General features: G+C 43.8%; 1 protein-coding gene across 4 annotated transcripts in view; it reads left to right on the top strand.

Annotated features, from left to right (window-relative positions):
• The window catches only part of LOC110537230 (roundabout homolog 1), a 232,647-nt gene that overhangs the window by 69,523 nt on the left and 137,965 nt on the right, over positions 1–25,159 (top strand). The window contains exon 1 of one of the 4 annotated variants that reach the window (XM_021623113.2): positions 14,640–15,711. The exons of the other annotated variants lie outside the window; for them this stretch is intronic. Within the exon in view, the coding sequence (XP_021478788.2) occupies positions 15,651–15,711 (61 nt within the window). The 5' untranslated portion in view covers positions 14,640–15,650. Of the gene's footprint in view, positions 1–14,639; positions 15,712–25,159 lie in introns of those variants that run through there. 4 annotated transcript variants of the gene reach the window in all.

The following is a 25,159-nucleotide window of genomic DNA, read 5'->3' as shown; positions in this document are numbered from 1 at the left end:
GAGAAATCAGTCTATAACTTGGGTGACTGGAGTCAAACTGGAGACAATTTTATGAGCTTTCCTCTGACACCGCCTATTGTATATGTCCTGGTTGGCAGGGAGCTTGGCCCCAGTGATGTACTGGGCCGTTCGCACTACCCTCTGTAGCGCCTAACGGTCAGATGCCGAGCAGTTGCCATACCAGGTGGTGTTGCATCAGGTCAGGATGCTCTCGATGGTGCAGCTGTGGAACCTTTTGAGAATCTGCCAAATCTTTTCAGTCTCCTGAGTGGGGAAAGGTTTTGTTGTGCCCTCTTCACGACTGTCTTGGTATGTTTGGACCATGATAGTTCGGTGTTAATGGGGGCCTGTTCGGCCCACCTTTTCCTGTAGTCCACGAGCAGCTCCTTTGTCTTGCTCACATTGAAAGAGAGGTTGTTGTCCTGGCACCACACTGCCAGTTCTCTGACCTCCTCCCTATAGGCCGTCTCATTGTTGTCTGTGATCAGGCCTATCACTTTTGTGTCGTCAGCAAACTTAATGATGGTGTTGGAGTCGTGTTTGACCACGCAGTCATTTGTGTACAGGGAGTACAGGAGGGGACTAAGCACAAACCCCTTAGAGGCCAAATTATTAAGGATCAGCGTGGCAGATGTGTTGTTGCCTACTCTTACCACCTGGGGGTGACCCGTCAGGAAGTCCAGGATCTAGTTGCAGAGGCAGGTGTTAAGTCCCAGAGTCCTTAGCTTAGTGATGAGCTTCGTAGGCAATATGATGTTTAACGCTGAGCTGTAGTCAATGAACAGCATTCTCACATCATCTGTGGATCTGTTGGGGTGATATGTGAATTGGAGTGGGTCTAGGGTACCTGGGAAGATGTTGTTGATGTGAGCCATGACCAGCCTTTCAAAGCACTTCATGGCTACCGACGTGAGTGCTACAGGGCGGTAATCATTTAGGCAGGTTACCTTCGCTTCCTTGGGAACAGGGACTATGGTGGTCTGATTGAAACATGTAGGTATTACAGACTCAGCCAGGGAGAGGTTGAAAATGTCAGTTAAGACACTTGCCAGTTGGTTCGCGCATGCTTTGAGTACACGTCCAGGTAATCCGTCTGGCCCAGCGGCTTTGTGAATGTTGACCTGTTTAAAGGTTGTGTTCACATCGGCTACGGAGAGCGTTATCACACAGTCATCCAGAACAGCTGGTGCTCTCGTGCATGCTTCAGTGTAGCATGCCTCGAAGCGAGCATAAAAGGTATTTAGCTCGTTTTGTAGGCTCGCGTCACTGGGAAGCTAGCACATGGATTTCCCTTTGTAGTCCGTAATAGTTTTCAAGCCCTGCCACATCCGATGAGCGTCAGAGCTGGTGTAGTGGGATTCAATCTTAATCCTGTATTGACGCTTTGCTTATTTGATGGTTTGTCTGAGGTCATAGCGGGATTTCTTATTAGCATCCGGATTAGTCTCCCGCTCCTTGAAAGCGGCAGCTCTAGCCTTAAGCTCAATGCGGATGTTGCCGGTATTCCATGGCTTCTGGTTGGGATATGTATGTACAGTCACTGGGGGGACAACGTTGATGCACTTATTGATGATGCCGATGACTGAGGTGGTGTACTCCTCAATGCCATTGGATGAATCCCAGAACATATTCCAGTCTATCCTAGCAAAACAGTCCTGTAGTGTAGCAGCCGCATCATCTGACCACTTCTGTAATGAGCGAGTCACTGGTACTTCCTGCTTTAGTTTTTGCTTGTAAGCAGGAATCAGGAGGATAGAATTGTGATCAAATTTGCCAAATGGAGGGCGGGGGAGAGCTTTGTATGCATCTCTGTGTGTGGAGTAAAGGTGGTCTATGCTTTTTTTTCTCTGGTTGCACATGTGACATGCTGGTAAAAATTTGGTAAAACTGATTTAAGTTGGCCTGCATTAAAGTCCCCGGCCACTAGGCGCACCGCTTCTGGGTAAGCATTTTCTTCTTTGCTTATGGCCTTATAGAGTTCGTTGAGAGCGGTCTTAGTGCCAGCTTCATTCTGTGGTGGTAAATAGACTGCTATGAATAATATAGATGAGCACTCTCTTGGTAGATAGTGTGGTCTACGTCTTCTCATAAGGTACTCTACCTCAGGCGAGCGATACCTCGAGACTTCTTTAATATTAGACATTGCGCACCAACTGTTATTGACAAATAGACACACACCCCCACCCCTCATCTTACCAGAGGTAGCTTCTCTGTTCTGCGGGTGCATGGAAAATCTCGCTAGCTCTATATTGTCCGTATTGTCATTCAGCCACATCTCAGTGAAACATAAGATGTTACAGGTTTTGATGTCCCCTTGGTAGGATAATCTTAATCGTAGGTCATCAAGGAGATTGATGAAGTGCTGCATCAGACTTGAACTCAATTGAGATGGTTTGGGATGAGTTGGATGGCAGAGTGAACAAGAGCTCAGTATATGTGGGAACTCCTTCAAGACTGTTTGAAAAGCATTCCTCATGAAGCTGGTTGAGAGAATGCCAAGAGTGTGCAAAGCTGTCATCAAGGCAAAGGGTGGCTACTTTGAAGAATCTAAGATCTAAAATAGATTTAGATTTGTTTAACACTTTTTTGGTTACTACATTATTCCATGTGTGTTATTTCATAGTTTTGATGTCTTCACTATTATTCTATAATGTAGAAAATATTAAAAATCAAGAAAAACCCTTGAATGAGTAGGTGTGTCCAAACTTTTGACTGGTACTCTCTATATAGTGTATCTTCTGTTAGCAATGTTAAAAAGTACTTTCTTTACATTCAGGTCAGAAATGGACTGAAGACCAACAGAGTCAGTATATGATTTTAGAAACTCTAGTCTGGATAAATCGACATTGGATATACTGTATGATGAGCTCAATGTTTACAATCCAGAAAGCAAATTAGTATGTATAAGTATAGTTTAAAGTTTAGTATAATAAACAGGGAGTAGCATACCACCCAATGCTACAGACACCATTATTGTCATAAAACTGCATGGGAAATCATTACCCAAATCACAATGGAGCTTGTTAAAAATGTTAGCTTATGACCCAAACATTCAAAGTTATCAACGGTAAGCACAAAGCACACTAACTAGGATCTAAATGATTACAGGCAACTGTCTTTTCTATCAATCTGTGGAAACTAGCCCAAAGGAGCCACTGGCCAATAGGAAATTAAACTAATGTGCTTTAATATCTCCAAGAATTATGGAAATTCAAAGCCATGACTGAGACCCAAACAGTCCCAGGTAGCAGATTGTGTTCCAGCAGGCAGGGACGATAATATCACTGGATGCCAGTTCATCAGTGGCCACGGACTTCGAGTGCTCCTTCCAAAGGCAACATAATTCAATCTTCTCTCCCTTTCCTTTAATATATTATTGTAAAGGTTCACTGTCATGGGAGGTACCATCATAGAGCAAATAAGCAAATTGATTAAGAGTTTCTCTCCATTCTCCAAGCCTTCTCTCCTGTGGCCTTGGACAGTTACAAACTGCACTTTCAGGCTGCACAGAAGAGATTGGAATTTGATAAAGATCATAGCTTGAATACGGGTCATGACCATATTTCACAGCCTTGTTCATGATTCTAACACTACTATCGTGACACTACAGCCTTGTATGTTCATAGATCATTTATTTACTCCTTATTTTGCCAGGTAAGTTCACTGAGAAATCATTCTCATTTAAAGCAACGATGTGGAGAAAGTTACAAAACATAGTAAAAATACAAAATATACAGTATAAGCAAGCAAAAAAAACACAAAAACTATACATTTAAAATAAAACGATCAAGCATTGAATCATAAGAAACAAACACATTCTTCCTTAAAAAGGTCCTCACACAGCCGTCTGAACTGCCTCAGAGGCACCAAGTCTTCCAATTTCAGCGAACTCTGTCGACCATTCCATAAGCACGGTGGAAAATAGTTAAAGGCAGATTTACCTAACTGTCGAGGGGATCTCCAGAGTTAGCCATCCCGGAGACCATGTCTGAATTTCTGTAGTTTAACAAGGAATCGAGGTACGGTGGAAATATATGCAAGAGGGCTTTATTAACAGAAAGTGTGCAGTGCATTGATCTACGAAACTTCAAAGGGGGAAGTGATATGCGCTGAAACTATCACCTGTAATAAATAATATAGAAAGTATGCCTTCAGGTAACTGCCAATGGAAACACTTGAGTAAATGGGGACAAAAACTACAGTTGAAGTCGGAAGTTTACAGAGACTTAGGTTGGAGTCATTAAAACTCGTTTTTCAACCACTCCACAATTTCTTGTTAACAAACTATAGTTTTGGCAAGTCAGTTAGGACATCTACTTTGTGCATGACACAAGGATTTTTTACCAACAATTGTTTACAGACAGATAATTTCACTTATAATTTACTGAATCACAATTCCAGTGGGTCAGAAGTTTGCATACACTAAGTTGACTGTGCCTTTAAACAGCTTGGAAAATTCCAGAAAATTATGTCATGGCTTTAGAAGCTTCTGATAGGCTAATTGACATCATTTGAGGCAATTGGATGGGTATCTGTGGATGTATTTCAAGGCCTACCTTCAAACTCAGTGCCTCTTTGCTTGACATCATGGGAAAATCAAAAATCAGCCAAGACCTCGGAAAAAAATTGTAGACCTCCATGAGTCTGGTTCATCCTTGGGAGCAATTTCCAAATGACTGAAGGTACCACATTCACCTGTACAAACAATAGTACGCAAGTATAAACACCATGGGAACACGCAGCCGTCATACTGCTCAGAAAGGAGACACGTTCTGTCTCCTAGAGATGAACGTACTTTGCTGTGAAAAGTGCAAATCAATCCCAGAACAACAGCAAAGGACCTTGTGAAGATGCTGGAGGAAACAGGTACAAAAGTCTCTATATCCACAGTAAAACAAGTCCTATGTCGACATAACCTGAAAGGCCATTCAGCAAGGAAGAAGCCACTGCTCCAAAACTGCCATAAAAAAAACAGACTACGGTTTGCAACTGCACATGGGGACAAAGATCGTACATTTTGGAGAAATGTCCTCTGGTCTGATGAAACAAAAATAGAACTGTTTGGCATAATGACCATCGTTATGTTTGGAGGAAAAAGGGGGAAGCTTGCAAGCCGAAAGAACACCATCCCAACCGTGAAGCACGGGGGTGGCAGCATCAAGTTGTGGCGGTGCTTCACAAAATTGATGGCATCATGAGGAAATGAAATGATGTGAACATATTGAAGCAACATCTCTAGGCATCAGTCAGGAAGTTAAAGCTTGGTTGCAAATGGGTCTTCCAAATGGACAATGACCCCAAGCATACTTCCAATGATGTGGCAAAATTGCTTAAGGACAACAAAGTCAAGGTATTGGAGTGGCCATCACAAAGCCCTGACCTCAACCCTATAGAAAATGTGTGAGCAGAACTGAAAAAGCGTGTGCGAGCAAGGAGGCCTACAAACCTGACTCAGTTACACCAGCTCTGTCAGGAGGAATGGGCCGAAATTCACCCAACTTATTGTGGGAAGCTTGTGGAAGGCTACCTGAAACGTTTGACCCAAGTTAAACAATTTAAAGGCAATGCTACCAAATACTAATTGAGTGTATGTAAACTTCTGACCCACTGGGAACGTGATGAAAGAAATATTGGCTGAAATAAATCATTCTCTCTACTATTATTCTGAAATTTCACATTTTTAAAATACTGGTGATCCTAACTGACCTAAGACAGGGAATTTTTTACTAGGATTAAATGTCAGGAATTGTGAAAAACTGAGTGTAATTGTATTTGGCTAAGGTGTATGTAAACTTCCAACTTCAACTGTGTATTGAAAGCAGGTGCTTCCACACAGGTGTGGTTCCTGAGAAAATGAAGCAATTAGTGTCATGTATAAAAATCCTAGGCAGGTCATTATTTTTGGCTGCTATGGCTATGCCCCCATAGGATGACAATGTCCCCATCCACTAGGCACGAGTGGTCACTGAATGGTTTGATGATCACGAAAACAATGTAAGCCATATGCCATGGCCGTCTTAGTCACCAGATCTAAACCCAATTGAATACTTATGGGACATTCTGGAGTGGCATCCGACAAAACACAAAAATTATGGAATTTCTTATGGTAGAATGGTGTCCCATCCCCCGAATAGAGTTCCAGACACTTGTAGAATCTATGCCAAGCTGCATTGAAGCTGTTCTGGCGGCTTGTAATGGTCCAATGCCCTATTAAGAAACTGTATGTTGGTGTTTCCTTGGTTTTGACAGTTACCTGTATATATAGTATACCTATATTTTAATATTTGATTTGCTTAATTGAAAAAAGAGAGAGAGAGACATACAGAGAGATAGAGAGAGAGAGAGAGTGAGTGAATTATGGTTGTACCTGTCTGGCCAACACGCATCACGATTGATAGGAACATCACAGCGGCACTCAGTTTGTCAATTTGCAGAGAAGAGAAATGTAGAGAGAGGGAAAGGATGAAAAAAGCAGCATGGTTTGTGCATCAGCAGTCCCAGATGTGCTATTGGATAGAGAATATGAAGGCTCTTTGTTATATTTCACATTCTCATTGCGTGTATGACCCTGAGCGTTCTGCGCTCTGCGTTGAGTGGGGCTGACGAATGGGAGAGAAAGGGAGAGAAAAATGGGAGAGTTGGTGGATGGGAAAAAGGGAAGACGGAGAAATCTAAAGGGAGGGAGTGAGAAAGAAATTATTTGAATATGAGAAAAATGAAAGAGGGAAAAAGAAGATGCTGATAGTGTTATTGACAGACAACCAGTAATGGAGTTTAAACTAACTGGAATGTAAATTGACTAGTTAACACCACCAACATCAACAAACACCACCCATTACAGCTATCAGTGATTATGCCCCCTGTGTACATGAGCGTTACCAATGTAATATTGTACAGTTTAATGTCATAATGTACAATAAAGTCAACCCCAGTGAAACCCACATAACTACATTAGCTTCATTGACTTCATTGTCTGACTCCTAATGCCCTTCATTTCTTTTGTGATTGAGGAGCTCGTTTCCATGGTGTCCTTGTGATTATGATAAGTATAGGAAAAGGAATTGGCTGTGATTTTAGAGGAGCAATGCAAACCTCTGGGCTTCTTATTTACAGAAAGCTGACAGCAACCATGTGTATGTGACAAATACATTTGATTTGATTTGAATACATGGGTGATATAGGGGTGATTCCAGATGTTCTTGTCAGAAACACATAGCTAGCAGCACCTGCAGGTGGTTCTGTATGCCTGAAGGCACAAGGTGAGACACAAATGCAGATACAATAGGCAGATGATTAGAGTCTTACACTGGTAGGCTTGATTACCAACAACGACGAGACGGCCTACAGGGAGGAGGTGAGGGCCCTCGGAGTGTGGTGTCAGGAAAATAACCTCACACTCAACGTCAACAAAACTAAGGAGATGATTGTGGACTTCAGGAAACAGCAGAGGGAACACCCCCCTATCCACATCGATGGAACAGTAGTGGAGAGGGTAGCAAGTTTTAAGTTCCTCGGCATACACATCACAGGCAAACTGAATTGGTCCACTCACACAGACAGCATCGTGAAGAAGGCGCAGCAGCGCCTCTTCAACCTCAGGAGGCTGAAGAAATTCGGCTTGTCACCAAAAGCACTCACAAACTTCTACAGATGCACAATCGAGAGCATCCTGGCGGGCTGTATCACCGCCTGGTATGGCAACTGCACCGCCATCAACCGTAAGGCTCTCCAGAGGGTAGTGAGGTCTGCACAACGCATCACCGGGGGCAAACTACCTGCCCTCCAGGACACCTACACCACCCGATGTCACAGGAAGGCCATAAAGATCATCAAGGACATCAACCACCCGAGCCACTGCCTGTTCACCCCGCTATCATCTAGAAGGCGAGGTCAGTACAGGTGCATCAAAGCTGGGACCGAGAGACTGAAAAACAGCTTCTATCTCAAGGCCATCAGACTGTTAAACAGCCACCACTAACACTGAGTGGCGGCTGCCAACACACTGACACTGACTCAACTCCAGCCACTTTAATAATGGGAATTGATGGGAAATTATGTAAATATATCACTAGCCACTTTAAACAATGCTACCTAATATAATGTTACTTACCCTACATTATTCATCTCATATGCATACGTATATACTGTACTCTATATCATCGACTGTATCCTTATGTAATACATGTATCACTAGCCACTTTAAACTATGCCACTTTGTTTACATACTCATCTAATTTGTACATACTGTACTCGATACCATCTACTGTATCTTGCCTATGCTGCTCTGTACCATCACTCATTCATATATCCTTATGTACATATTCCTTATTCCCTTACACTGTGTACAAGACAGTAGTTTTGGAATTGTTAGTTAGATTACTTGTTATTACTGCATTGTCGGAACTAGAAGCACAAGCATTTCGCTACACTCGCATTAACATCTGCTAACCATGTGTATGTGACAAATAAAATTTGATTTGATTTGATTTGATTTGTTTATTAATCCAAATGGTCACGGACAGGCAAAAAGGTCAAAACCAGATCAGAGTCCAGGAGGTACAGAGTGGCAGACAGGCTCGTGGTTAAGGCAGGCAGAATGGTCAGGCAGGCAGGTACAAAGTCCAGAAACAGGCAAGGCTCAAAACTGGGAGGACTAGAAAAAGGAGACTGCATACAGCAGGAGAACGGGAAAACCGCTGGTTGACTTGGAAACATACAATATGAACTGGCACCGAGAGACAGGAAACACAGGGTTGAATACACTGGGGAAAATAAGCGACACCTGAAGGGGGTGGAGACAATCACAAGGACAGGTGAAACAGATCAGGGCATGACAGTATGTTAGTGGTAGCTGCACAAAGAAAAGGCTGTCGAAAGGAGGGAGTGGTATGTGGGAATTTCCATGGCAAAAGAATTACGCTGTGACTCTGACTTTAAAATGTTTACCAAAAATCATTGATTTCAAAGGTTAACAAACCATAGAACTCTATTGCCTTATGACTCATCCTGAATTTAATTATGTTTCTCTATCGATCGCCATAAACATTGTCTGCTTCTGCCACCCTAGAAGTCGTTTGTGTGACTTCAAAATGATTGGCGTATTATAAAATAAATTAATCAGCGATTGGATCGTCTCCAACAAATCTGACCAATTGATAACATCATCAAGTAGGCTAGCTCTGGCCCCAACCCATCAGTTTCTGGGACCAATCAGAACAGTCAGAATGTGTCTCCACTCATCGTGGAGAATAAAAATCTGTTTGGCCGGAGTGGTGTAGATGGGTAGGCAGGCATGCAAAGAATTCTATCCACAAGGTCTACTTTGAATGATTTCAGCTGAAAGTTTTACAAAAACACATTTACAGAAAGAACTATACAGATACAAAGTTTGGTAACAGAATAAAACTGAGGGATATGTTAGCGTAATTCAGTTTGCAAACTTTGCGTCTTAACAATTTTTAGAGTACGTTTTTTATATATTTTTATTTACTGTGTAAATTGGTCAAAGTAGTCATTTTACAGAGTTTACGGTTTGTTCAACTTTTTAAAAACTTTTTTTTGTTTAGCATACATTTTAAAGTGAAAAATCAGAGTCTCTTATGTTACTGTGGAATTGGCTAATGTGATAAATACAATGAAAAGGTCCACTAGGAGAGCTGACCACACATGCGTGTGGCCGCCAACATAACAGCAGGTGCAGCACACATTTCAAAAGCATGGTTCTTATTCTGTGTGAAAGCACAGTGTAACGTCTGCTTCCAACTCACACCCTCAACCACGCAGATTCCCTGAATGGAGCTCACTATCCAGCCCACTTTCCAGCTCACACTCTCAAACACCTCGATCCCCTGAATGCAGCTCACTCTCCAGATCCCAATCACCTGAATTCTAATCACCTGTTCAAATCAAATCAAATCAAATTTATTTAAATAGCCCTTCATACATCAGCTGATATCTCAAAGTGCTGTACAGAAACCCAGCCTAAAACCCCAAACAGCAAGCAATGCAGGTGTTGAAGCACGTTGGCTAGGAAAAATCCCTAGAAAGACCAAAACCTAGGAAGAAACCTAGAGAGGAACCAGGCTTTGAGGGGTGGCCAGTCCTCTTCTGGCTGTGCCGGGTGGAGATTATAACAGAACATGGCCAAGATGTTCACATGTTCATAAATGACCAGCATGGTCAAATAATAGGTCTGTGACAGGTAGCACGCCCGGTGAACAGGTCAGGATTTCATAGCCGCAGGCAGAACAGTTGAAACTGGAGCAGCAGCACGGCCAGGTGGACTGGGGACAGCAAGGAGTCATCATGCCAGGTAGTCCTGAGGCATGGTCATAGGGTTCAGGTCCTCCGAGAGAGAGAAAAAAAGAGAGAATTAGAAAGAGCATACTTAAATTCACACAGGACACCGGATAAGACAGGAGAAATACTCCAGATATAACAAACTAACCCTAGCCCCCCGACACATAAACTACTGCAGCATAAATACTGGAGGCTGAAACAGGAGGGGTCAGGAGACACTGTGGCCCCATCCGATGATACCCACGGACAGGGCCAAACAGGAAGGATATAACCCCACCCACTTTGCCAAAGCACAGCCCCCACACCACTAGAGGGATATCTTCAACCACCAACTTACCATCCTGAGACAAGGCCGAGTATAGCCCACAAAGATCTCCGCCACGGCACAACCCAAGGGGGGGCACCAACCCAGACAGGAAGATCACATCAGTGACTCAACCCACTCAAGTGACGCACCTCTCCTAGGCACGGCACGAAAGAGCACCAGAAAGCCAGTGACTCAGCCCCTGTAATTGGGTTAGAGGCAGAGAATCACAGAGGAAAGAGAGGAACCGGCCAGGCAGAGACAGCAAGGGCGGTTCATTGCTCCAGAGCGTTTCCGTTCACCTTCACACTCCTGGGCCAGACTACACTCAATCATATGACCCACTGAAGAGATGAGTCTTCAGTAAAGACTTAAAGGTTGAGACCGAGTTTGTGTCTCTCACATTCCATAAAAATGGAGCTCTATTGGAGAAAGCCCTGCCTCCAGCTGTTTGCTTAGAAATTCTAGGGACAATTAGGAGGCCTGCGTCTTGTGACCGTAGCGTATGTGTAGGTATGTACGGCAGGACCAAATCAGAGAGATACGTAGGAGCAAGCCCATGTAATGCTTTTGTAGGTTAGCAGTAAAATTGAAATTGAAATCAGCCCTTGCCTTGACAGGAAGCCAGTGTAGGGAGGCTAGCACTGGAGTAGTATGATCAGATTTTTTGGTTCTAGTCAGGATTCTAGCAGCCGTATTTAGCACTAACTGAAGTTTATTTAGTGCTTTATCGACGGAAAGTAGAGCATTGCAGTAGTCTAACCTAGAAGTAACAAAAGCATAGATTAATTTTTATGCATCATTTTTGGACAGAAAGATTCTGATTTTTGCAATGTTACATAGATGGAAAAAAGCTGTCCTTGAAACAGTCTTGATATGTTCGTCAAAAGAGAGATCAGGGTCCAGAGTAACGCCCGAGTTCTTTCACAGGTTTATTTGAGACGACTGTAAAACCATTAAGATTAATTGTTAGATTCAACAGAAGATCTCTTTGTTTCTTGGGACCTAGAACAAGCATCTCTGTTTTGTCCGAGTTTAAAAGTAGAACGTTTGCAGCCATCCACTTCCTTATGTCTGAAACACAGGCTTCTAGCGAGGGCAATTTTGGGGCTTCACCATGTTTCATTGAAATGTACAGCTGTGTGTCATCCGCATAGCAGTGAATGTTAAAATTATGTTTTCGAATGACATCCCCAAGAGGTAAAATATATAGTGAAAACAATAGTGGTCCTAAAACGGAACCTTGAGGAACACCGAAATTTACAGTTGATTTGTCAGAGGACAAGCCATTCACAGAGACAAACTGACATCTTTCCTACAGATAAGATGTATGTCATTATCACACACTATTTAGTTCAGTTCTTTGTACCCTGTCACTGTGAGGTATTGTTTGTTTTGTGACATGTCTTTCTGAGCTCCGTTTCTTTTATTATTATTTTCTTCTTCCTTCTTCTCTTTCCCCCTTTTGCGATTTTTCTCCTCCAGTGTATGATAGTTTTTACCTGCCTTGCTAACGATGCCTTTTGCCTATTCCCTCCATGTACTTTAGCCTATCGGATTTCCTGTTATCTACCTATTGCCTGATCTCCCGGACTACATTACTGTCCTTTTCCCTGCCTGTACTGTTGCCCTTTGCAATAAACACATGCTGCACCCTGCGCTTGAGTCCAGCTCTCTGTCTCCCATCGTGTTCATTACACACAGATACATCTGTTTTGTCTGAGAATACTTGTCACGGCAAAGGTGACCCCATAGACGTGTTTATGTGAAAGAGAAACAAAACATAAATCACTTATAATTCATTCATTATACAGAATTAACTCGGCAATTATGCAATTGTTCACTAATTATCAAACACTAACTATGCAGTGTTTGTTGCTGTTTGTATCTATGGAGATAGCACGTAATGTTATTTGTTCCTTCATTAATATCAGTGACAGTTTTAGTTCATGTTTGATTTCAGTCTTGTTTGGTCTGGCTCTGAGCTTCGAGTAGCAAAACAATCATTTTCAATATTTGGCATTGTCTGATGCCTCTGGCTGATGTCTCCTTTGTTTATGACTGTCGAACCGATATAATATTTGAGTTTCTCTATGTGTCCACTTGTACCATCTGTTGCTGTGCTTACATTAGTCTTGGAGATGCATTGGATGGCCAGGCAGACCTGTGAAATGTACGGTAGAAATCATAAACTCTGCACTCTGAAATGTGTGTAGCACCTGCTGTTGTGTTGGATGCCACACGCATGTGCGGTCAGCTCTCCTAGTGGACCTCTACATCGTATTAATCACATTAGCCATGCTGTGCAATGTTTCTTTAGGCAGCTGGACTGGCGCTACAGTCCCAGTGCTCCCTGAGAGAGTCTGGGTGTTTGTGTAGGCGACCTGTTGACTCTTCTGCACTGCGATGTGTTTGGAGGGAGGCGTCCTCTCCTCCACACCACATCCTCTGTGGTCAGTAAGCACACTTTATCCTCTGTTCATAAAGGGGATTTGATGACCAACTCACAGAATGTCATTTCATTTATTGACACTGATCCTATTGTGTTTTGAGAGTAGAAAGTTGACCCAGAAATCCTCTGAGGGTAACAAGGGGGAAGGGTATCCAGAGTGATAGGCATTCATCTTCTACTGGACCAACCAGTTGTCACTGAGGTTATTCGAGAGGGAGAGAGTAATGTTTGTGAAAGAGAGAAGCGGTGGAAAACGTTTGTAAAGGAATGCGCTGATGGTTAGCCTGTGAGTGCCCATATTTTACTGCTGGTCTGTGTTGTTCTGGTTCCAGAACTGGGCCGCTCGTGCAAGCATTCAGCTGGGCCGCCAGTGGCACACTCAGAGCAATTAGGGGTTGAAGGCAGAACAGAATCTGGGGGCAGGGAACGAAGGCTTTCTCCCACTGCGTGAGAAATGCTGAGGTTTCTCTATATGGACACATAGGCAGAGAGAGAGGTTTCTCTATATGGGGTTTCTCTCTCTCTCTCTCTATGTTTCGGAGGGAGGGAGGGAGGGGGAGGGAGGGAGGTTGAGAGAGAGAGAGAGAGAGAGAGAGAGAGAGAGAGAGAGAGAGAGAGAGAGAGAGAATAATCGCTTGGACCTTGCAGGATATGCCAGCAGTCAGTCATAAACATTATACGTGTCTCCTTAGTCAAGTACTTTTGCAGAACAAAAGCTTTTATACTTCTGAGGGATTGTAGGCTAGAAATGAAGATAGTCTGGCATCTCCCTCAGCCACGAAAACATGTCAAATGAGTTACCATGTAGGGAGGCAAGACTTCAGCTTTGCATTTGATGCAGTAGCTAACCATTGATTGTGAGGTTGTTTCTGGAAAGGGCATGAAAGTGAATGTCCTCTTGTGTTGAATTTCTTGCATCCTGCAAGTCAGCCAGCAGAGGGGGGGCTTGCGCTGGTCATGTAGCAAGCCAGAAAGAATGGTTGGGATTCAACTTCTTCGGTTCTTTCAATAAACCCATGAAGCCCTCAGGAAATATATGTATCTTAATTGACACTTATCAATAGTAAAAAAATATATCTTATTTAGTTTTATTTATTAGATATTTTCTCAGCATGGCACATTTTTATCACATGAAAGCCTGAAGCTTGTATTCTTATAAAAAGAGCTTTTACTGTATCCTATTCCTAGACCCCCAAAAAACTCCAATGCGTTTGAAGTAGCCTACATTCAAATTCATGCAATGGACTTGAAAATGAAATGGTCATTCTGTCTGATGTGCCATTCGCATAGTGAGACAAAGAGGTCCCTGGGTCGATTTGCAAATCTTCTTATAGATTTAATTAATGATTTAGAGAAGTGCAACACTGCTCCTGGCTAATCTCTTCAGAAGTGAATTTTAATTGGCTTATTAAGATACTATTTTGTGCCCAAGCGAGGATTTAAAGGGCACATAAATCCAGGCACCTATGGCGTGTGTGAGACCTTGGTTCACACGGTCGTTTTGAATACATCTGTCTCCCAGTGGGGTAAACGATGTCGTGCAGCCCCTTTGACTTTACATTGAATAGAAGGATGTAAGGGAACAGCACCCTGTCTTTCAAACAATCCCTTTCACGTTATTAAACCCACACAGGGGACATCATTGGCTGTTGTTTCACTTTTCTTCTGCTGTTGTTTGGGTAGAGAACAAATGTGGAATACTGTTTTTTCATCACTTTTTGTTCAGCAAGTAGACGAATGAGATTTTTTTTAATCAATTTGGTTAGACACATTTAGCATAGTTAGATAATCATTCAAAATATACCTAATTGAAATTAAATTAATCAAAGTAGCCTAATTAAGCAGGATGCGAGTAGCTTTGGCTGACGACAATCATAATTGAGTAAAATAACATTCGTGTTAGATTTAGATTAACTTTTGGAGTAAACTAACATAGGCCTAACATATCTGGTAGCCTAATAAATTCAATGTAGGTTTTCCGTGTTAAAATATCCTCTATGGAAAACCCCGTCGTGGAGTGGGAAGAGTGGTGCATACAGAACCCTCACTGAGCGCACGAAGTCGGGTGAGCCCTGGCAGTTTAGAGAAACATCCTCAAACAGGCTACTGAAATCAGAAAAGTTACTAAACTGAAGTTGAACGTTTGGATTTCGGACTCTGCCATATCACACATACGAAAGAAAACTATGCCAAAGTGGAAATAATATTTGATCACAGATGAATTCTGCTAAAACTTCAGCGTTTAGTCTTGGATTTACGAAGCTCACTCGGATCCAAGAAGAGCCCAGTTATGTGAACGATCTCGTAGGCAACCAGCATAATGTGACCGGGAGGTTTGATATGAGCTATCAATAAATTATTGTATTTGTGTAGAGAAATAGCAATCGTCCCGCACGGAGTTATTCGGTGACTGGCTCTTACCAAAGACTACCCCAGCGCAGCGGACAGGCACAGAGAAGAGAGAGCAAGACGGCGTGGTAGGCTATTTCAACAGAAGAAGGAAACAGAACATCTATGAAAACAGAACAGAACATCTATGAAAATACTCATTATTTAGATTGAATACAATTCGTTTCCGTCCTCTGCTGCTTTGGAATGATGCCTGCGCGTTCTGTGGGTATTTACTTTCTACTCGGATTTATTCACATTTGTTCAGGTAAAGAAAACACTATTTCACCTTAGTTGACTTGGGTTTTGACTTTATATTTTAATAGTGATGTTCCTGTAATATAATAGCGTATTTGTATGTGCGCTTGCGTTCATGAGTGTGTGCTTGTGTGTGGGAGTGAGAGATGGCATGGGTGGGGTAAGTTGATGAGTATAGACTGACTTGGCTGTACACTTTAATATCATGCTTTGGTATCTGTTTCATCCTTTGACATTGTGTGCAAGCATGGCCATGTGGCATAAACTGGTCCTTGACCCAGGCAGCCTGTCTGATTTATTGCCTGACTGCTGACAGGAAGTGCCCTTATTGCCCTAGCTCTTTAAAAAGGTGTACTTATGAATCACTGCCATTCACATCAGCAGAGATCCAGATATGAAGAATGAGACCATGTCCTCATTATATTGTTTTAGTGCCGTGACTCTGTGCTTTCTGCTGGGTAATCACCTGTCAGGGTGCCAGTTTTGCCACTATCTGTGTTATCCTTAGAGTCAATGTGATAAAGATTGTGTTGTGTGTGTGTGTGTGTGTGTGTGTGTGTGTGTGTGTGTGTGTGTGTGTGTGTGTGTGTGTGTGTGTGTGTGTGTGTGTGTGTGTGTGTGTGTGTGTGTGTCAGTGTGTGTGTGTCAGTGTGTGTGTGTGTGTGTCAGTGTGTGTGTGTGTGTCAGTGTGTGTGTGTGTGTGTGTGTGTGTGTGTGTGTGTGTGTGTGTGTCAGTGTGTGTGCCCATTTTCTGAAAGCACCTGAAACCCTACCTTTTCAAAGAGTATCTTAAATAATCCCTCACCTCGACTCTCCCCCCCAAAAGACTAGCAACTTTACTGAACCAACACTTGCACTTGAACCCCATCCCCCCCTCCCCCAACACGCACACCCTCCTAGCTCTGACTTTGCAGATAACTACTTTATTGAGGAACAGTGTACTTACTATGCCTGTGATATGTGGCTGTCCCACCTAGCTATCTTAAGATGAATGCGCTAACTGGATGTGGCTCTGGATAAGAACGTCTGCTAAATGACTCAAATGTGACAGAGAAATAGTTGTCATAAGACTATGATCACAATCTTCAGGAGTAAATCTTGAGGGGAATGTGAAAAAAGGGCTGACCAACCGGTCAAAAGGGCTGACCAACCTGTCAAAGGGGCTGACCAACCGGTCAAAAGGGCTGACCAACCGGTCAAAGGGGCTGACCAACTGGTCAAAAGACCTGACCAACTGGTCAAAAGCCCTGACCAACTGGTCAAAAGACCTGACCAACCGGTCAAAAGGGCTGACCATCCGGTCAAAGGGGCTGACCAACCGGTCAAAAGACCTGACCAACTGGTCAAAAGGGCTGACCAACCGGTCAAAAGGGCTGACCAACCGGTCAAAAGGGCTGACCAACCGTTCAAAAGGGCTGACCAACCGGTCAAAGGGGCTGACCAACCGGTCAAAAGGGCTGACCAACCTGTCAAAGGGGCTGACCAACTGGTCAAAAGACCTGACCAACTGGTCAAAAGGGCTGACCAACCGGTCAAAAGGGCTGACCAACCGGTCAAAGGGGCTGACCAACCGGTCAAAAGACCTGACCAACTGGTCAAAAGACCTGACCAACTGGTCAAAAGACCTGACCAACCGGTCAAAAGGGCTGACCAACCGGTCAAAAGGGCTGACCAACTGGTCAAAATACCTGACCAACTGGTCAAAAGACCTGACCAACCGGTCAAAAGGGCTGACCATCCGGTCAAAGGGGCTGACCAACTGGTCAAAAGACCTGACCAACTGGTCAAAAGACCTGACCAACTGGTCAAAAGACCTGACCAACCGGTCAAAAGGGCTGACCAACCTGTCAAAGGGGCTGACCAACTGGTCAAAAGACCTGACCAACCGGTCAAAAGGGCTGACCATCCGGTCAAAGGGGCTGACCAACCGGTCAAAAGACCTGACCAACTGGTCAAAAGGGCTGACCAACCGGTCAAAAGGGCTGACCAACCGGTCAAAAGGGCTGACCAACCGGTCAAAGGGGCTGACCAACCGGTCAAAAGGGCTGACCAACCTGTCAAAGGGGCTGACCAACTGGTCAAAAGACCTGACCAACTGGTCAAAAGGGCTGACCAACCGGTCAAAAGGGCTGACCAACCGGTCAAAGGGGCTGACCAACCGGTCAAAAGGGCTGACCAACCGGTCAAAAGGGCTGACCAACTGGTCAAAAGGGCTGACCAACTGGTCAAAAGACCTGACCAACTGGTCAAAAGACCTGACCAACTGGTCAAAAGACCTGACCAACCTGTCAAAGGGGCTGACCAACCGGTCAAAAGACCTGACCAACTGGTCAAAAGACCTGACCAACTGGTCAAAAGGGCTGACCAACTGGTCAAAAGAGCTGACCATCCCGTCAAAGGGGCTGACCGACCGGTCAAAAGACCTGACCAACTGGTCAAAAGACTTGACCAACTGGTCAAAAGACCTGACCAACCGGTCAAAAGACCTGACCAACTGGTCAAAAGGGCTGACCAACCGGTCAAAAGATCTGACCAACCGGTCAAAAGACCTGACCAACCGGTCAAAAGACCTGACCAACTGGTCAAAAGGGCTGACCATCCGGTCAAAGGGGCTGACCAACCGGTCAAAGGGGCTGACCAACCGGTCAAAAGACTTGACCAACTGGTCAAAAGAGCTGACCATCCCGTCAAAGGGGCTGACCAATCGGTCAAAAGACCTGACCAACTGGTCAAAAGAGCTGACCATCCCGTCAAAGGGGCTGACCAATCGGTCAAAAGGGCTGACCAACCAGTCAAAGGAGCTGCCCTCCTGGGCAACACACACACTCTGGTCACAGAGATCAGTAGCGGAGCTGGTTAATGACTAACAGTAGAAAAAGGCCCAGGTCAGTGGAGAGATGCCTAATGATGTCCCATTAACAGCACAGCTAGTTTGAACAGGTGAGGCTTTTGTACAGACTGATTTACCCACATTGATATGATTTATCATCTGCTAACACTGTTAGGGATTTCTGACATATACACATACACACTCTCAATACACAAACCCCTTGCCTCTTCTGTTTGTTTGTGAATGAAAAAACTGTACTTAGCTATATGAGCAAGGAAACAAACTTATAATGGAGTTATGAAGACAAATGGTGTTTGAGAAACACTGATATGAGTGTGTTAGATAGCAGCCCATTATCGGCTAAATGTGTCATAGCAGAATTGTGTTGAGGAAGTGCTAATGACAAAGGGAAATCCACTAATCAATGCCCCTTTTCAAGCTGGGCTGGTGTGATTGTAAGTGTGGGTGTGTGTATTTGTGTGTGTGTGTGTGTGTGTGTGTGTGTGTGTGTGTGTGTGCGCATGGCCTCCTTAGCATCCCAGATTACAGGGACGCTGGAGGTAATAGGCCCATGATAGCCCAGAGACCTGCTATGCTGCATACCATCCCTTCAAAGTGGTCCCTTTTTACCAAACAGATTGTACTCAGGTGTTTCACTCCATAGCTCTGCCCACCCTACTTGGACAGGTATTTGAAGAATGCTACCTTGTCTTGTCTCTCCCACTCCACAGAACATCAACAGACAAGAGAACCGACGACCATTAAGTACAACACAATAGACCCGTGCAGGTGTTGTGCCCAGAGGGCTTCTCAGACACCATACATTAGCTTTGTGTAGCTGCCTTGCCTATAGGACAACCCTGCTATCACACTCCCATTCTTCTTCTCAATGCTACATCTGGTACTGTAATTAAGTAATCCATAATACTGTAAATGATGCCCATTAAAAGCAGGTTCCTGCAGGAAAGGATTTGTTCCCCAATAAATCCTGATTATGCATCCCTGGAGTGACAACATGATGCTAAGCTGCCTTACCCCCAGTCCCACCCCTCCCTCCTCCCTTCTCCTCCCTCCTCCTTCCTCCCTCCCATGTTTTTAGCAGCCAACATTCTCCTTAATGAATGCTCTGTAAACACTCAGCCTTAAAATAGGAATCTTTCCCAAGAGAAACACATACAGTACCAGTCAAAAGCTTGGACACACCTACTCATTCAAGGGTTTTTCTTTATTTTTACTATTTTGTAATTTGTAGAATAATAGTGAAGACATCAAAACTATGAAATAAAACATATGGAATCATGTAGTAACCAAAAAAGTGTTAAACAAATTTTAGGTTATTCAAAGTAGCCACCCTTTGCTTTGAGGACAGCTTTGCACACTCTTGGCATTCTGTCAATCAGCTTCACCTGGAATGCTTTTCCAACAGTCTTGAAGGAGTTCCCACATATGCTGAGCACTTGTTGGCTGCTTTTCCTTCACTCTGCGGTCCAACTCATCCCTAACCATCTCAATTGGGTTGAGGCCAGGTGATTGTGGAGGCCAGGTCATTTGATGCAGCACTCCATTACTCTCCTTCTTGATCAAATAGCCCTTACACAGCCTGGAGGTGTGTTGGGTCATTGTCCTGTTGAAAAACAAATTATAGTCCCACTAAGCACAAACCAGATTGGATGGCGTATTGCTGCAGAATGCTGTGGTAGCCATGCTGGTTAAGTGTGCCTTGAATTCTAAATAAATCAACTACAGCGTCACCAGCAAAGCACCCCCACACTGTCACACCTCCTCCTTTGCAGAGATCATCTGTTCACCTACTCTGTGTCTCTTAAAGACACGGCGGTTGGAACCAAAAATCTAATTTGGACTCATCAGACCAAAGAACAGATTTCCACCGGTCTAATGTCCATTGCTTGTGTTTCTTGGCTCAAGCAAGTCTCTTCTTCTTCTTGGTGTCCTTTAGTAGTGGTTTCTTTGCAGCAATTCGACCATGAAGGCCTGATTCACGCAGTCTCCTCTGAACAGTTGATGTTGAGATGTGTCTGTTACTTGAACAACACAACTGATTGGCTCAAACGCATTAAGAAGGAAATAAATTCCACAAATTAACTTTTAACAAGACATACCTGTTATTTGAACTGCATTCCAGGTGGCTACCTCATGAAGCTGTCTGAGAGAATGCCTAGAGTGTGCAAAGATGTCATCAAGACAAAGGGTGGCTACTTTGAAGAATCTCAAATATAAAATATATTTTGATTTGTTTAACACTTTTTTGGTTACTACATGATTCCATATGTGTTTTTTCATAGTTGTGATGTCTTCACTATTATTCAACAATGTAAAAAAAAAAATTGAAATAAAGAAAAACCCTTGAATGAGTAGGTGTGTCCAAACCTTTGACTGGTACTGTATATGTTTCCCTCCTTTTGAATTTAGTTTTTTTTCTGGACTGTTGTTTCTAAGACTGCTTGTTAAGTTGGGCTTGTGAATGAGTAAAATTGGCTTGAGATAATAGTCTCGTGTCCAGACCTTGTTTGGTCTTTAGACTCTCTCAGCCATACAGTAGCTGGGTCATTGGGGAGCCAGATATCTCCTTCTGAACGAGGTCAGTCGGCAGTGTGAGAGGAGAAGGGAACAGAAAAGAAGTGGGTTAGAATATGCTCTGTCATTTGCGTTTCCAGAGGGGAGGAGAGCATGAAGACACCTGGCCTACCACTGCCTGGATAGATCAGCACAAGTCAGAGTTCACATGTACCTGAAAACGCTAGGTAGTTGACAGTGACGCAGTGACACTCCCATGCTCCTGACAGAGGGACATCCCACAGCCCTGTGTTGTGACACCGTCAGTAATAACACAGCGTGGAGTATAATGGGCTAATGCAGCTTGATGATTAAGCTGACCTGCTATGTCATCCTGTATGCTAATGAGTCTCCCTCCAGTCTATTTGACGCTGACAGTGATGTGCTGTGTTCCTCCACTAATGAGACTCCTATTTGATGATGAGGCTGACGGCTGGGCCATCTTGTGCTCTAAAGAGTCTCCCTTTGATATCCCTGTTCGTGAGGGACTTGTCAGTTTCCTTCTGTTCGTCCTCTGGAATAAGGAACTAATGAGGGAGAAGCAGCCGAGGCCAGTTTGAATGGAATGTGTCTCCCAGCATGTATTTTATCTATTCCCTCTCTCTAGATTCCATCACCATGTGATATAAACGACTGAGGCTTTAAAGAAGAGGGGAAAAGGGAGGGAGGGAAGGAGAGAGAGAAAGGGAGACAGAGAGAGAGAGAGAGACAGGGAGAAAGAGAAAAATACATGGAGGAAGAGAGATAGAGAGGGGGAGTGGAGGAGTAAAACATGTGTATAATCACCCCCTACAGTGTGTTTTGTAGAAGTTGGAGCTGGCTCATTCATGCTGGCTGAAGAAGTCTGCTGTTTGTTTAATAGATGTCAAGTCCCCTATATTGGGGTTCTGAACCGGTTCCGACTGACATTTTGGTTTACAAAGCACTCTGTGAATGTCGTAGGGTCCCGTGCAATAGTGCCAGAAAGCCCCATCGGTTTAATCTCCACTACCGGTTTCTCAGCAGAGCTGACTTGAAGTGTCAGGTTTCAGACCCCATATTTACATGAAAGGGGGCAGTCTTGCAAATCCAACAATTGTGGTTTCATCTCGGTATGATATTCTCAGCCGGATTTAAAGCTCTCAGCATGAAAAAATACTAAATTATCTCATAGATTTGAACGAAAACCACTTACTCTTGATCATAGACTGACAAAATCACTTCATGCTTAATTAAATCTGAAGTTGTAACGAGTCTGCTCATATTTGAATGGTGTCTCTGTGCCACTCAGTGGACATTTAGGAGAAAGTCTATGTCAGTTATATGAAATTGTGCCAATATTGTACTGTCACTAGGTATGATCATATTTATCTTAGTCATAAGAAATGTGAAATCTTATTTAAATTTGGATTGTTACTATATTTAGAAAGTATTTTAGGTATTTCAAGCACTATTGTCCCACTTTTGTTGAATAGGGGGGAAAAAAGTATTTTATTTTTTGTACTATCATATTATTTCTAATGTGTACTTGAGCTTGTGTCCTCAAAAGTGAGGAATGTATAAATATGTTTACCAGAAAGGTGGTTCCAGACCTTTCTAAAACATTTCCAGTTATTGTTTATGGCCATCTTGTGAAAGATAATAGTTTGCATATGTCTATTTGTGCGGAAATCAACATTTTGCCCTATCATTCAAGTTAAAAGGACATGCACACAGCTCAAGCTAAATGTAGCATTCAGTCATTCCTCTGTGTTCTTTGTCTCTCCTGCCGCCAGCAATCTTGGCACAGCTTACTCCCTCAACCACACCATAATGGTTTTTAAAGCAATTTGTTTCCTTCTCTTTTTTGGGGTGGATATTTTAAACCTGGTTTGTGATTTATGTTTGAAGTGAGTTGGCAGTGTTTTTGTTGAGAGTTGAGCTGGAGGTGACAGTATGGAAAGATTACATTGTTACCTTTTTCATACCTTGACATAACGCACACACTCCCACATACACAACACCATGATCTACAGTTAACCCATATGAAAATAAAGCTGTGACAAATGGACCCTGTAAGCAAGGTGTGTTGCCAAGCCACTAGAAGAGCCCTCACTGAGAACTCTGCTCACTAGGAACACTTGAATACCTGAGAAAGAAATTCTATCACCCCAACAGAGAAGACTAAGACCTGCAATAAACCACAATAAAACCACACCGTTATGCAACTGTCACCATCCATTTGTTTTCACTGCTTGCTTGGTCGGTCTCGTTCATGCTTTATTGGTTTGTGGCTCAACAAAGTACAGCACAGTTATACAGTGAATTTAGAGGGAACTTTGCCATGGAGTATTTCTTGTTGTCATTATCTGAGTTATTTAATGTCTTTCTTTCCCATACCAATAAATGTATCCTCTTTCATTCATTGACAAGTTGTTTGAAATATATTTTGTGTGGGTGCATGGGTAATTGTGTTTGTGTGTGCTCATTTGTGTGTGTGTGTGCGTGTTGTCAGAGTTGTGCTGAAAGCAGTGTTTCCTGATTGCTTTCCTTGTTTACTTGCTGGTTTCCTGGGGTGCTCAGTGAGCCGTGGCTGCCAGCCTGGGGATGAGGAAGACACGGAGGGCTTTAACAAGTGCCTGTGGGGCTAGAGGCCAGAGGTCATCACACCTCCACACACACACGCAGACACTCCTAGGTTTTTGTGGCGGATCAGCGCCTGCCCCAGAGGAGTGCCTGGAATGTGTGTGTCTGAATAATGTTCTTGGCCTGGGGCATGGAGTTCCCCTCCACCTCTGCCCACTAGGCTCCCCCTCCTCCTTCTCAGCCTCCCCCTCTCCCCTCAGCCTCCCCTCAGCCTCCCCTACCCCCTCCTCCCCATCAGCCCACGGTGCTGTGAGGTTTCAGACTGTTGCATCCTGGGACCTGAGGTGAAGCAGAGAGGTCTCTCCCTAGAGGACCCTGTCACTGTTACTGACCCTGAACCAAGCAGGCAACCATCCCTCTGCATACCATGCTGGTCTGTTGTTTTAGATAGACCATCGGGCCCAAAGCTAAAGAATGCTAAGGGTCTGGTGGACTATTTGTTCTATCTCGACCAAAGCTTCCTGTCCTTCTGAGGTGTCCGGCCTCAGCTGTGTGCTCAGTGCTGAGGGAGAGCGAGGTCAGTTTTGGATAATTGGTCCTGTAAATAAACGCTGCTTAGTTTTTTCTCCTGCCTATGGGTTTGTATGTGGTTGAGATGAGGAGAGATCCCACGTGTCTGGCCCCGGAGTGTCTGTTTACTTTGGCTTTCCAGCCAGTGTCCTCCTCCTCCTGCTGTAAAGCTATGGAGACAGGGAGTGTGTGGAGAGGGTCAGACAGCTGGTTTTACTCTAAAAAGGGTCTTTGTGAAAAACACTTTTGGAGTGCATATTATGTTGTTATGACAAGGCATCATGGGTTGCTAATACCCCAGTGGGGTTTTTACCTATAAAAAAGGACCTAATACTGACCTGTCTTAAATTGTGTTATTTTTAGAGTGTTAATACCAGCTTTTCTCTGAATAGAATGTGGCTGAATATAAAATGGAAACCATTGAGCAGAGCTGACCTAGGTGAATATGATTAATCATATAAAATCCTGTTCCTCTCAGCCCTAGTCCATCTCCCCTAGCTGGTCTCCTGACTACCCCCCCAAAAAAAAATCACTCTCCCCCTTCTTCTCGGTGGGAGTCCAAACAGAGCCCTCAGGACAGCCCTACATGTCTTCATTCTCTTTAATACACCAGGATTCCTGATGGTCTTCTTGACGTCAGCCAAACACTTACTAAGATAAGACTATTGGGCTGCTTCCAACTCTGGGTGGGGGGGATTATGCATAACCCTGTATGTTTACAGAAGAAATTGCATATAATGTGATTGGGTTGCATGCCACATACCCATGGCACCTAGAGACAAGTAGCTCTCTTCTCATCAAACAACATAGTTTAACCCAGCCAGGTGTCAGCTGCACAGAACCCACCTTGGCAGCTTGACTCATAACTAGCTTCATATGTTGCTCTCTTCTTGTCCTCCCTCTCCACCTCCTGCCATACCCTTCCTGACGGCACCGTTAC

This window comes from Oncorhynchus mykiss, chromosome 12 (genome assembly GCF_013265735.2).
Source record: "Oncorhynchus mykiss isolate Arlee chromosome 12, USDA_OmykA_1.1, whole genome shotgun sequence".
In the NCBI taxonomy this organism is placed as follows: Eukaryota; Metazoa; Chordata; class Actinopteri; order Salmoniformes; family Salmonidae; genus Oncorhynchus; species Oncorhynchus mykiss.
This window is presented reverse-complemented; position numbering and strand designations above follow the sequence as displayed.